The sequence below is a fragment of the Xenopus laevis genome, chromosome 5L (genome assembly GCF_017654675.1).
Source record: "Xenopus laevis strain J_2021 chromosome 5L, Xenopus_laevis_v10.1, whole genome shotgun sequence".
NCBI classification, from domain to species: Eukaryota; Metazoa; Chordata; class Amphibia; order Anura; family Pipidae; genus Xenopus; species Xenopus laevis.
Window position 1 is genome coordinate 102908902 of NC_054379.1, and position 15028 is coordinate 102923929.

The following is a 15028-nucleotide window of genomic DNA, read 5'->3' on the forward strand; positions in this document are numbered from 1 at the left end:
ACACGTCCATTAAAATTTAAATTTGGCACCTTATGCAAATTAGCCTTCGCTAGCGCAACTTCGCTTAACCTGACGAATTAACGCTAGCGCAACTTTGCTAGATTTCGCCTCCTGAGCACAACTTCGCAGGTGAAGTGCGGTGATGGCTGCACTAGGACAACTCCGCAGATTAGTGAATTTGCCCTAAAGTCATCCTCGGTATGGCCAGTCCTATGCTCAACTTGCATCTGATTCATTAAGAATTCAATTGCTTCATTATACATTTTACACAGGGACTAAGTTTTACTTGCTGATTTCAAGGTTAAAACTCCCAAACTTGGCTGCCCTTTTATTGGCCACCAGTGGGATCACCTGACTATAGCTGGGAAGGGTGGAAGCTACAACATGGAGGTGACCACTGCTCCTGTATAAACTATAATAAACAGGGGAAAGTTGTGCTTACCACTAATTTTAAAAACATTAGGCGGAGGTGCAATGAGGCTGTGACCACAAAATACAAGACGTTCTCTGCACTCAACCCATTATCAGTATATTTAGGACATTGAGGCATTTTGTGCCATAAGCTACTAAAAAATGCCTTACCTTTTGCCTAACTCTTTAAACAAAACAGGGATTGTTTTCCATATATTGCAAAATATTTAAGATGGCCAACTATGTCAAAGTCATCCCCATCCTGAGATCTCAGATAGCATCATTAAGTCCATGCATATTGGGGAGGTTTAAGGATTCAATGAGTATTCTCATCTTCAACATCAGAATAAATTGTTCTTTTGTATTGTTTTTAATGGCACAATATTTTCCAAGGAAACACTTTCTTTTACTTCTTTTTTCACCTTCCCATTTGTTCTGTTAGAAATAAAAATATTTCATGCAAAATACACTTTAATTTTGCAAAAATAACAAAAGCAATTTAAAAGTGAGGATTTATTTACTGTATACATATTCATTGCAAGCATTTCATTTACAATGGTTCTTCATCAGATTTGAATTTATATATTTATTTAAAGTCTAAAACTAAGACCTTTAAATCACCTCTTCCTATATTTGTAGACCAAAGTAAGCTCTTTTTCTCCTGCTGAGCGATTACCAGTAGAGTAAATAATATAATGAATTATATAGAATGCTTGGGACCTCAGGTTTTCTAAGAAAAGGGTCTTTCCATAATTTGGATCCCCATATCTGCTAAAAAACATATACACATTAAATAAACCCAATGGGATTGTTTTGCCACAAGTATTGATTCATGCAGACTAGTTACCATCAAGTACTGTTTTACAGATAAAAATATATATTTTTTTTAAAACATTTGCTTACTTTCAGTTTTGCCTAATGTAAAATATAAATAAAAAGAAAATGGAATGATTTCCAAATCCTTCCAAACCTACATTTAATTGTAAATAGTCCAGAGACAACACATCAGATATTAAAACAATAAAATGTTATTGTATTCTCTAATATATATCCTAAGTTATTTTGATGCCAACCAGTTTCAAAAGAATTCGGCAAGGACAACATGAGTATAAAAAGAGTATCCTAGAGGCTGGGTCTCTCAGAATGAATGATGGAGAAGGGTACACCATTAGTGGATTTTATCAGCTATAGTACATCATCATTAGAAGATACAGAGAATCTGGAAAAATCTTGTTCTCGAGGCACATGGCTGAAACCAGTAGTGGATGGTCAGGATTTTTGGGTCCTCATGTGGCACTGCATTAAGAACAGCCACAATTTTGTAGTTTAGGAATAACTAAGAAAATCATTGTCTGTGAGCACAGACCATTGCTGCATCCACAAATGCAAGTTAAAACTCTGCCATGAAAAGAGGAAAGCATATTTAAACATGATACAGAAACGCCACCAACCTCTCTAGTCCTATGCTCATTTAAAAGTGTCTGTGTGATAAACTAGCCTGCCTGCAGTCCACACCTGTTACCCAATGAAAACTGTTGAGTAGCTGAAATTCAACATCAGCCAAGTATAGAGCAAGATTTCATCTTCAAAACTTTATTGGTCCCCTCAGTTCTCAAACTTGAACAAAGTGCGGTTAAAAGAAGAGGTGATGCAAACAGAGCTGGAAACATGTCCTTGTGCAAACATGTTGCTGGCATCAAATTGAAAACTAACATACTGTATATTTTCAGAAAACAGTAACATTTTTAAGTTTCATCATTTGATATGGTGTCTTTGTACTATTTTTAATTAAATACAGGGCTTAAATGTTCGTCCCTTTTCCATTTTTATTGATATTTTTCCTATAATTTGGAGCTTTCTGGAAAATGGGTTTCCGAATAAGGGATCTCTTACTTGTACTTACAGTCTTACATAACTGATGACTAATAATTATTTATAGATATTCAGAACATATAATTACTAGTCAAACCTTAAATTGCAGGTTGTAGCTTCATAATCTGACAAATATACCAGATAATACTAGCAAATTAACTAATGTGAACTGTGTTTGAACATATAATTGTAACTGTGGCTGGATGCAAAGTTGCATTTATTATTTGGCCATATGATTTGTTCTTTCTTTAGATTAAGTTTTTGTGGTTGAAAATAATTACACATGGTTTCTTATATAGAATGAAACTGTATAAAATATTCATATAAATGAAGTCTAAATTGGTGCCTTTGTAGTAAATATCGTTTTTTAACACAGAAAAACCACGGGAAGCTTGCTTTGATCCTGGCAATATTATGAACGGTACTCGGATTGGAACAGACTTGAAACTTGGCTCTACAGTAACTTATCAGTGTGACCCAGGCTACAGAATTACTGATCCTGCCACAATAACCTGTGTTATTGGGGCAGATGGGAAGCCGGCATGGAATAGGATTTTGCCATCTTGTAATGGTATGTTTCAACTTAGACAGTAATATTTTCATCACCAGTGATGTAATTTTATAGTGAATAAAAGTGTGTACCTTTTTTCATTTCTAGCTTCAAATTTCACAGGAAATTAGATTAAATATTCCTGTAGATGGTGCTGCTCCCCTCTAGTGGTTAGAAATCAAAGAATGCCAATGACTGTTGTTCTCCATTATGAGAGACTGCATACTTATCAATAATTCAGAACATTTACATGATGTTTCCTATTTTCCAGTCTATCCTTTTGTTATGAATGAAACTTTCTGTTAAATGTAACATAATTCTCTTGTTATTTACAGAACACACTATGACATCTATGTACAGTAGTGGTGAGCGAATCTGTCCCGTTTCACCCAAACATTTGTGGAACTGCGCACAAATTCGCAAAATGGCGAAAAATTAGCAAACGCATTAAAGTCAATGGACGTCAAAAATATGTCTATGACAGACAATTTTTAACGCGCACGACAATTTTTCTCGCTCCAAATGCATTTAAGTAAATGGGAGTTTTTCTAAAGAAGACTTTTTTGTCAAAATGCATTAAAGTCAATGGACATTTTTCTCTAATGGACTTTTTTTCTAGCGACTTTCTTGTCGCTGCAATTTTTTTATTCTGCAAATCGGCAGCTTCGCGTAAAAATTCACACATGTGAAATGCTGAATTTTGCCGCGAATCAATGGCAGGCGAAAAAATTTGCCAATTACTAATGTACAGTATTCCCTGCTACTTGGAAATGTAAAAAGAATGCATTAAGCAAAAATGGTATAAACTATGTAATATGATTAAAAGAATAATTTAAATAGACATGAAATAATTAAATAATTGATTTGACAACTGTGGTGTTAATGCTAGTGTTTGTATATCTGATTTGTGTATAAATAGTTCGATTAGTTTCTTCCAGTCTCACCATTGTTTATCCTAGATAAATTCAATCAACTGATGGTCCTGCGAAACACTGCAGGATCTGGGCACTTTTTTAGATTAATTTTTTGCTATGTGTCATGTGACATGGCCATATATAAGCCAGTTAGTGAAACAGATAGCAGCAGTGTTCAATGTTGTAACAAAACACCCATTTCCAGTTTTAGCAAGTGGTTGTACTCTACACTGGCAGATAGCCAAAAGCCTGCCCACAATCTAAACATTGTTCCTTTATGCAGATTTTGTTGCATATACAAGCCCAGTCAATTGTATTAAACATGCTGAATGAAGCATTGTATTTTAATTAAATATGCCACTTTGTACATTTAAAAAACAGACAATATTTCTTGTCATGAGAGAACTTAAAGGCAATTGGTTCCCTATGTATAGTAATAAATCATTGTCAGTTGGAAAGAAACTAGGCAGCATTGCTATCATATAAATCACTAGACAATGTTCAATAACACTAACATATAAGCTGGTGTTCTCTGCTGATTCACTAAAAAGTCAATAAAACAGTTAATAACATAGACAAAGTACTGCAATGCCTTTTGACAGAAAAAAACAGGATGATGGCCCAATACTATTTGTATTAAATGGAATCATTAAAGGGGAGTAAAGCCCAGCCACAAATGTATCTAGAAATTCTCTACTTATGGTTTTAACTTTATGTAAATAAAACATAACAAATGTATGGATTAACAATATGACTTTGAAGATTTTCATTCATCTAGGTCATGGTATATCTAATACAAGTAATTCAAAAATAAACAACTGGACTTGCTGTAAAAGCAGCAGTAAAGCAGCAATTATTTTGCCAAGTACAGGCATGAAGGTAAGGTTAGGATTAAGCTTCGTTCTGCTGCTGAGGGTGTTATCTTGCTGCAGTCGATTTCTTACAGGCTCAATTGCCTATGTTGTAGGTATACATGAGAACAATGAAGTGACATCATATGATACCATTGTTTCTTCTGGATGACACTTGGGTTAAAATCAGATCCAATGTGGCAGCCTTTACAGAACACATTAACTCAGTGAACAATAACAAGTTCACAAGGGAAGATGTCCAGGGGAACAAACTTGCCTTTTTGGACTGTTTGATAGGCATCCAAGAGGGGGTAACTTGAAAACGGACGTATACAGGAAACCCACTATTACGGATTGATATGTGTTGTTCGATTCCCACCATCCGCTGGAACACAAACTGGGTGTCATTAGAACTCTGCACCAAAGGACGGAATGTGTGGCATAAACATCTCAGAGGAGCTTTGAAAGTGTGTGGCTACCCAGACTGGGCCTTTGTCAAAACAGCAGCAACCAAGCCCAACAGGAAGACCAAAAGAAATAACCACAGGGAGACACATAGTAGGTGAAACATAGTCATCCCATATGTAGCTGGAGTGTCTGAGAAACTCAGGAGGATTTTTAACAAACACCACATCCCTGTGTTTTTCAAACCTAGCAACACACTGAGACAAAAACTGGTACACACTAAGGATCCAACGCCTAAAGAAAAATAAAGCAATGTGGTATACGCAGTCCAGTGTAGCGAGGAGTGCACAGGTCTATACATTGAGGAGACAAAACAACTGCTCACTAAGGGAATGGCTCAGCATAGGAGGGTGAACTCTACAGGGCAAGACTCGTCTGTCTTTCTACACCAAAAAGACAAGGGCACTCCTTTGGAGATAGCAATGTCCAAATCTTGGATAAAGAAGACCGCTGGTTTGAAAGAGGCGTGAAAGAGGCGATTCATGTCAAGGTGGAGAAACCATCCCTGAACAGAGGTGGGGGCCTTCAACACCACCTGCAATCATACAATGCTGTTCTCACATCTGCACCCCGGTGATTTCAGAACACTTCACACATCCATTCCACACCAGCTGAACTGAAGAAGCTGCTCGGATGAGCAGTGAAACGTCTTCAATAATTACTCAGCAAGTCCAGTTGTTTATTTTTTAATTACTTGTATTAGATATGTATGGATTAACATAATTACTCACAATGCCCCTGACTGTATTTGCAGGTCAGATATGGTTCTCACCCAACCATGATAGCTTTGAACAACAGGATATATTAAGGAGCTGTATTACTTAAAAATAAACAGTGCAAACTGCCTTTGACTTCTTCTGATAGACACTGGACATTGTAAAGCAGCAATTATTTTGCCAAGTACAGGCATGAAGGTAAAAAGGCAATGGGGCTAATATATAAACAGTGGTAAAATGTGCACCTGGGCAGTACACCATTGCAAATAATTTTTCATTCTTCTACCTGCAGATGAATGAAAAAGCTCATCATTGATTGGTTGCACATTTGACCATTGTTTCAATATGAGCCCCCCTGTTTTGCAAATTATATTTAATGGACAACAGGCCTCATTTATTTATACCACAAGGGACACAAAATGAATCCATCCACAGAGTTTTTGCTTTTACTGGGTTTGGCTGAACCTTATGCTGAGTCCATATGCAGAGCAGGTCGCAAATTTAGTAAATTAAGCCTTAAATGTTTTTTAAGCATAAATCTATAATGTCTTATAAAAACAAAATATTTGGGTCTTTGAAAACCAGTAATGCAGTATGGACCTGTAGCTTAGGCTGCATAGTGCATGTCAAGGTGCAAATTATCACAGACATGGTGGTTTGTTCTGTATCCAAGCTTAGCAAATGAGGCTATAAATTATTTTACAGTAATAAATGTTTTTACCATGAGTTCTCTTTATCAAGTGTTTAAAGAAAAACATTAAACCACTAACCCTCAGTCTTCAGGAAGGGGGATGATGCAGAAATATGCACTAAATGCCCTCTGTTTATGTACAGAGAACTTTTTTTTTCATTATATATTTGGGCACCCCTTTTAGTATAGTCCCAATGCTCTTCTGGACAACTGCAGCAGGGCCATTAATTGCAGAGAATCATCCTAAGGCACATAATGATGTTTCTTAACACAAAACAATTAGCAAGGTACAGGTGAAACAAAGCGCAAAACATAATATTGTGAGGAGTATATACCAAAATTTTGCCAGTTGGGGAACCACTGGGGGCCGGATTGCAATGTATGAAATAATGTTGTGTGCATCGATTACAGTGTTCATCTATAATAAGTACTACAGTTTGGTTTCCAATTGTATGGCTCTTCTTATTTCACTATTATGTACACCGCAGCACACTGTAGGATCTGATTTTTCCAATCTGGCTCAACTGGCTATTTAATTTTCCCCTTTTTTTTTAACAGCTATGATAATAAAGGACTGATCATTGTTAGGGAGATGGAGTATAACTGACAAATTCCCTTACAGTGACATTTAAGAGAATGGCAGTAATAATGCTTCCCACTTTTAGGCACATTGGTATTACCTTATATGTGAAATCAGATAAAGCTGAAGGCCAATTTAAAACCATCACCATCTTATACACATTGCTCATTGTTTCTGATTTATAATATGAGTTAAGATATCCTAAGGGATAAGGCCATTTTATGATATTCAACCTTTTATCTACTGGCACTTTTCTTTATTCAGTTATTATGTCAGGCTGTATAATAGTTCTTCTATAACTAGCTACTTCTTAACCCATGAGAGATAAGGAAACAATCTTTACTTGCTTTTGTAAATATGCATTAGCCTTCCATTGTGAAGTGACTTAACCCTATGAGTGACTGGTGTTTTTTTTATTGTTGTTATTAATAAAAGGTCTACTTAGACTAATATAGCTTACATGCTTGGCAGAAAGAGAAATTATAGTAAAAGCTATTCAATTTGTTTTGTCAGATATTCTTTAAAGAGATACAGAAATGTGCATATTTGTTTTGTCCTTTCAGCTCCTTGTGGAGGGCAGTATATGGGATCTGAAGGTGTTGTTCTATCACCAAATTATCCAAACAACTACACTGCTGGTCAAATTTGTCTTTATTCTGTTACAGTTCCTAAAGAGTTTGGTGAGTGTCACAAATTACTTCTAGTCCAAGTGCTCTGTATAACTTCCATATTTATATTGCATATACAATACTCTATAAGATTTGATGTCCGCTCAGCTCAAAGCTTGAGTTGTACAGTATAAAGAACATACATTTTAAAAACTTGACACCCAATATGAAGGCAGCCAAAGCATATTCAGAAATTGTCCTGACATGACCTTCCTTCTTGAAATAATATACCTTATTATTCAATGTCATGGCAGATATTGATGTGCATATGGTTAGCCATGTGTTAATGAATTGCAAGTGGAATATGTGCCAAAACTTGAAATATTCTACATTAAAGAATATAATACATTAAATAATATAATACATTAAAACCAGTACTAGTATATATGAAAACTTGAATTGAAAAAAAATAGTTATCCATGATCCTGCTTGCCTTAAATCCAGCCATCTCATCTAAAAGTCTACAGTCATTAAAAATATTTACCAGTCCTGTAATTGCAGCCCTGCAGGTGCATCAGTTGTTTTAAAGAACTTTAATAATGGAACTACTGTACTATGCAGGCTATGTTGTGTTTTTATTTCACAGCAATGTTTCATTATCCCAGCATACTCAAAAAATACTTCAGCATATTGTTATTTGAAAACATATTAAACTAATTAAAGTAATGCTCCCAAAGACTCTTTAAATGTCCTAATTTGTAAAGCAGGCCTCTTAACAACTCTTCAGCAGTTATTATTGGAGTTAAGAGGCCTGGCATTAAAAAAATGCATTACATATCAAAATGTTTTGAATAGTGCTCAAAGTTTAAAAAAACATTTTATTATAGGAAATAGGAGCAAGATAATGTAACATTTTTTAAAATGTGTGAGACTTTGGTTTTAGTGGCATATTTACAGAAATACTTCTCATAACAAATTCCCACTTTAATCACAAATTTTATACAGTCATGTATGAGTTACATTTCATAATAGAGAATGATCATTGATCAATGATGGTCAATGATGATTAAGCATCAGAGCTTTTGCAACAGGGGCAAAAATGAAAAGTGGATATGTAACAAATATATTCTACTATTCTACGTAGCCATGCATACACATGCACACAATATTTAATACATCTACACAATGCATTATATGCACATGCATAAACATTTCCTTCAAAGTTTGTATTCATTTTTACACATCACTACAAATGATATGAATTTCAAGAGATCCAATGACATATTCTCTGAGAGCAGACAACTATTTTATGTTTAAAAAAATAGCACAAAAGCAGTGCGAAATACATGCAGTCTCAAGAAAACTGCTCTGTTATCACTTCTTATGGTATTAAAGCCATGCATCATGGCCGTAAATAATTTCAAAATGTAAAGGTTTTTTAATGCCAAACTAGCTAGAAAACATGTCTTTATTTTACACAACTGCATTAATTCATTGATGCCAATGGGGCAATTGCAGGAGGCAAAGAATTTCTTGTTTGCTAAAGCTTTGTAAAAATGGACATTGCTGAACATTTACACAAATATTTTTACATGCTAACAAGTCTGTAGCTCAATAATATTACACTCATATTTGCATAAAACATTGCATAGCTTTATAAATATGTGTGATATTATATGTAATGCTCTGGTTTTAATGTAGTGATATTGGGTATTTAAAAAAAATCTACCAAATCATATAACATAGGGCCATATAGTTACAGACTGTTATAGGCCCAGACTGTGAAGAATATCATTGGGGTTTCAAAGCATAAATGCAGTACAACTTTTACACATTCATTTTAGTTACTGCACATAAATGTATGTATTTTGGTGTCTGTTATGCAATTAAAACATATTATAAAGCATTTTTGTTATTTCTAACCCCAGTAAATGTTATTTACACATATCTTATTATCTATATCTATATTTTCCAGTTGTATTTGGTCAGTTTGCATTTTTCCAGACTGCATTAAATGACTTAGTAGAACTGTTTGATGGTGCCCAGGCCCAGGCCAGACTCCTCAGCTCTCTCTCAGGAAGCCACACAGGCAAGTGAAATTCTTTCAGTAATACTTTTAAATAGTTTATGCAGTAGTATATACTTTTAAGTAGCACATGCAGTTTCACACTGTAAACACTTACATCTTCAATGTATTTTTTATTGCTTAGCTTAATGTATTCAAAATATTTTTTACTATTTAAATTGTTTTCTCTTTTCCAACTCTTCTTACTATCTGCTCTTTTTTGCCTAATTTCCAGCCATCTTGTTCATCTTCATCTGTTTTTGCCCAAGACTTCAAGGATTTAAATACTGAGGGCACAGTGGCTGTGAGAGGTTCAGTGCTGATAATATTAGTGGCACCACAGAAACCGTGAGACAGTACTAAAAAAAATTTAACTGAGGACCATTGGGCTCTAGTTATACTATGGCAAACCTTTACCTCACTCTTTAATTGATCTTTTGCTCACATCTTTCTGCCAACATTTCAGCATGCCATTATTGGGCAATTCAAGCCTTATTTACCATATAGACACTCAAGGGCCTGTTTCTAAAAAGACTGCTTTAAGGGGGCAGCCCTTGGATGCCTATATGGTAAATACATTTTTTCACCCCCCCCCTCTTCCGGTGCTGCCAAATATATTTCCATGAAGTCCAGGCAGAGGTATCAGGAGCAGGTTGCATAAAAAGTGATATCACAAGCAAGCATGTAGTCCCTATTTACCATGTTTTTACCTGCAATGCAATATTCATATCCAGTATTCTAGTGTAATTGTGGGAGTCACAAAATGTGTGTACCCTGCTACTTAAAACTTATAGATCTAAAAAAAAGTACAGGACACCCTGGTGCCAGAATGTACTGGCGCATTGAACCATATATATAATAAAGAAAACATAGCACACTAGCTCCTATCCCTGACTGAAATAACTATGTATTGAAAACCGAAAACTAACTTTCCACATCCATGTATACTTTCAATATCACTAATCCTGCTGATTACAAATTTGTAACATTGTATTTATTTTACCATTATCAAAATAATCAAAATGCTAATTTATAGTCAAATATAAATTACACATTTTTCTCTGTACTCACCCTTTCTAAACCAAGCTCACTGCAATTCATCAGAAATAATGCCACTATATTTATACTCGGTTGTCCCTCTCTGCCAGTCCATGCACTGGCTATGCATTATACATCAAATTCCCTTCAAATTTCTTATATTACTTTATAGTACACTGTCTTTTCACTGAATGCCCCCAGACAAACTTCAGTCCACACATGAACACCTTCTCGTTCTTAATATTTATTGTCATTCTTGCCTCCAGGAGTTCTCATGCTATTCTCTTTCCATGCAGAACTCTTCCCTATGCCATCAAATATTAGCAGAACCTCTTTTCTTTAAAATAGATTCTTCATGCAAGATTACAGCCTAAACATTGAACAACCATTGTATCTGCTTCAAGGAGATGCAGAATATTAATACCCTGAAAATTCCTTACTGACAGCTCTGCAGCCATTTTTTACCAGCAGAATTAAGGCTTAGTAAGACCAAGATCAATATATTTTCTTGCCTCTCATCATATAGATGCAAAGGACAAAGGAATGTGATTAAATGCCAGATCTTATTCCATCCATGTCCATGTGCATATTAAGATTGGATCTGCATATGGGTGTAGTTGTATTGACACCTCAGCAGTGTACTTCTGCATACGGTGGCAAGAACGACAAAACTAACAGTAATGGTTAGAAAATTAAAGTAAGTACATGTAGTGCCAATGCAAGAAGAAGAATAGATATGGCATCTGATATACATATTGTTCCCTTAGGGTTTAGCATCTGATATTAATTTTTTTCCTTTAGGGTTATGTGCTTCAAGTAGATTTCTCCATCAATGGAGAAAACACAGATGCAGTTTCTACCACCCACGTGTGCAGTAATAGAAATAAATGCCATCCACCTACAGTATATTTAAGCAAGAAACTATTTTGTGGTTAAAATCTGCCCAGTGGGGGTAGCAATTAATATCACTATGTTCTCTGCTGAAATTCATAGCTGCCAAAGAACACTCATCATCCTTTGAGTTGTCACTGTCAGCTCACAGGGTATTCATTTTATAGACACATAAAAGGTCATTTGCAACCACTGCAACAGTTTCATGCCCACAAAAATCACTGCAGTCAGTTGATATTTATAGTTGTACTCAGTGTGGGGACTTTCCTCTTGGATCATGTTTTCAAGAGTGAGCCATTGCACATAGTTGCATCAAAAAATAGGGTGCACATGTCACGTGCACCCCAGTTGTTGGAAATCATGCTAACTAGACTTAAAAAAACTTTCAGAGCAATTGCGGCAGATTTGCGTCAAAGTGCAAGTTAATTTTTAACGCATTTTCCACAAATATGTCAGGTGCATCTCCCCCTGACAACTGCAATTACCCTAAAAACATGGGGGAAAACATTGCATTGTGGTTAAAAAAAAACTTGGAAATTGCTCTCAAAATTGCACTTTGCTCACTTCACTTGTGATCATTAATAACCCTATAGAATACATGTGAAGCAGATATATTGTATAACTACAAGTGTTATGTGTTAGTAGCACATATAGTAAATCTATCTGAATAAAACTAATTAGAGAAATCTTATGTGCCATAATATACTTTCTAGTAATCTGTAAGGGATGATTGTTACAGTTGATACAACTTTTCCATTTCTAGCTTATAAGGAAAGACATACTGTAAATGAAAGCAACTTTATGTTGGTCAAGTTTTGAAACAGATTCAAATTCCAGTACATGATGTAAAAATCTATATATTAATATATGCCCAGAGCTAAACCACTGGCCGTTCAAGCAGCTCTTGCCTATGAGTCATCTGTATTGAGCTCAGGAATATAAATAGACTAAATGATATGAGTATATATATATTTCCTTAGCGTCCAATTGCAGCACACAAATGGGATTTAGTCCCATTCCCTGTTAATAGGACAGTAGGAACAATAAAGTTTAGCACACATATAAGGATGACCCCTCCCCTCCAACCCTCATGTTTTTTTCTGTCCTACCTTTGGTAGGATGGTAGGAGCGAAAATTTTTTCTTTTTTTGATTTCAGCTCCAAGAGAGCTGTGGACATGCAGGGAGCCAGAGAGTCTGGTGGTCCTTGTGGGGTAGGAGATATTCGCACTGCGATTACCCTGTGAGCAGTAGACGCGCTTATTGCCGATCCATTCTGGCACTTCCGCGTTCCAGCCGCATCAGATGACGTCAGCGCGGTGGACTCGATGCGTCTGACGTCATCACGCTCGTCCGGGCCGGGGGCGCCCTATAATGATGTCATTGCGCTCGAATCAGCGCGGAAAATTATAAAAGAATAGTGCTTTACAGCGCAGATTGCCTGCCACTTGTCACTGACAGAAGGACCAGGTTCTAAGGCTGCTGGGTGCTGGGTAAAGCCTGAAGGTATGTTCAGGTCCATTATGCCTACTTCTCTCTCTCTCTCTTATGAGGATTAAGGTTGTTTTTTTCTCCATGTATTACAGATGTCTAGTCAGGAAGCTCCCTCTGGGAAGAAAAAATCCAAGACCAGACATTTGATTTGCCGAGAATGTGAGGTTCCATTACCTGATAATTATGAAAGGGGGCGCTGTGAAGATTGTCTTGCAAAAGTACAGAGTGTACCACAACAACCTGAAAGTTCTCTATCCTGGCTTAAAGATTATCTTGAGCAATCTTTTACAGAGATTAAAAAATCACTCATACAGAGAGATTCAGGAGAGAGGGAAAAGTCTCCGGAGTCCCTGGATGGGGCAGAATTTACAGTACTTGATGAAATATTTTCGTCTTCCGATGGAGAGGAGACAGAGATGGCAGTATTCCAAGAGGAATCAGTCTCTAAGTTGATTAAAGCTGTTAGATCGGCTATTGAAGACCAGGAAGGAAAAGATTTGACTACAGTAACTGAAAAAGGTTGGATGCAAAAGAAACAAAAAGTTTTTCCAGTGCACCCGGTGATTAAAGATCTCATAGAATTTGAATGGAAAAACCCAGATAAAGCCCCTGTAATTAATAAGAGATTTAAAACACCTTTTCCTATTAGTGAAGAAACTAAAGTTTGGGAATCACCTCCAAAAGTAGATGTCGCGGTGGGTCGCCTATCCAAGAGGACTACTATCCCTGTGGAAGATGGTTCAGGTCTTAAAGATATCATGGACCGTAAAGCTGAATGTTCCCTCAGACGCATTTATTCCACTTCTTCTAATCAATGCAAGCCACTGATTGCGGCATCAGAGGTTTCCAGGGCCCTCAGGAACTGGGTGGTCCAGTTAGAAGAGGATATACAGAGAAAAACTCCTAGAGAGAACCTGATTAAAGATATAAAGATCATTAAAACTGCATCTGAATTTCTTTGTGATTCATCAATTGAAGCCTTGAAGCTTGCCTCCAGAAATATGGCACTGGCTACCGCCGCTAGACGGGCCATATGGCTAAAACCTTGGAGAGCGGATTCTACATCTAAGATAAATTTATGTAATATGGATTTCGAGCCTGGACATTTGTTTGGATCCAAACTAGATACTTAAATGGAAAAATTGTCTGACGAAAAAGGGAAGTCTCTGCCACAAGATAGAGCAAGAAGAGGTAGAAGCTTCTTTTTTCGTAAACAAAGAAGATCTTCACCCAGACCGCGGTTGTCCAGATATACTGAGAGGGAAAAAGAGAAAGAGAGACCTCAATCTTTCAGAGGACAAGGAGCTAGAGCTACAAGAGGTAAAACGAGGGGCTTTTCAGGAGGATATCGATTCTCTTCATGACGCCAGAAGTTTGGAGGTGGGAGGCAGACTAAAATTTTTCTATCCCCAATGGAAATCATTTATCACCGAACCATGGGTTCTGCATCTTATAAAAGAAGGTTACAGAATAGAGTTTCTGAGACAACCACCTCAAGAATTTGTCGTTACCCAAACAGATTTTTCAACTCAAAAACAGCAAGCACTAGAGAAGTCCGTGATAACATTTTTAAAAATGAAAGTACTAGAGGAAGTTCCCCAATTAGAAAGAGGTTCGGGAACATATTCCAGAATTTTTTTGGTCCCAAAGCCAAATGGAACATTCCGGATGATTATCGACCTAAGAAGGTTAAACAGATTTATAAGAAAGAAGCATTTCCGAATGGAATCCATAAAATCAGTTATACAGATTCTAGAAGAGGGGGATTTTTTGGCCACTCTAGATTTAAAAGACGCATATCTACACCTGCCGATATTTGCAAAACACAGGAAATATCTAAGAGTGGCAATAACTGTCGACAATCAGCTTCGACATTTTCAGTTT

At 36.4% G+C, this 15028-nt stretch overlaps 1 protein-coding gene across 1 annotated transcript in view; it reads left to right on the forward strand.

The window, feature by feature from the left end:
* LOC108716186 (CUB and sushi domain-containing protein 1-like) overlaps window positions 1-15028 on the forward strand; it is an 882106-nt gene that overhangs the window by 714798 nt on the left and 152280 nt on the right. The window contains exons 30-32 of the mRNA XM_041563770.1: window positions 2660-2854; window positions 7614-7730; window positions 9634-9747. Of these exons, the coding sequence (XP_041419704.1) occupies window positions 2660-2854; window positions 7614-7730; window positions 9634-9747 (426 nt within the window). The remainder of the gene's footprint in view (window positions 1-2659; window positions 2855-7613; window positions 7731-9633; window positions 9748-15028) is intronic.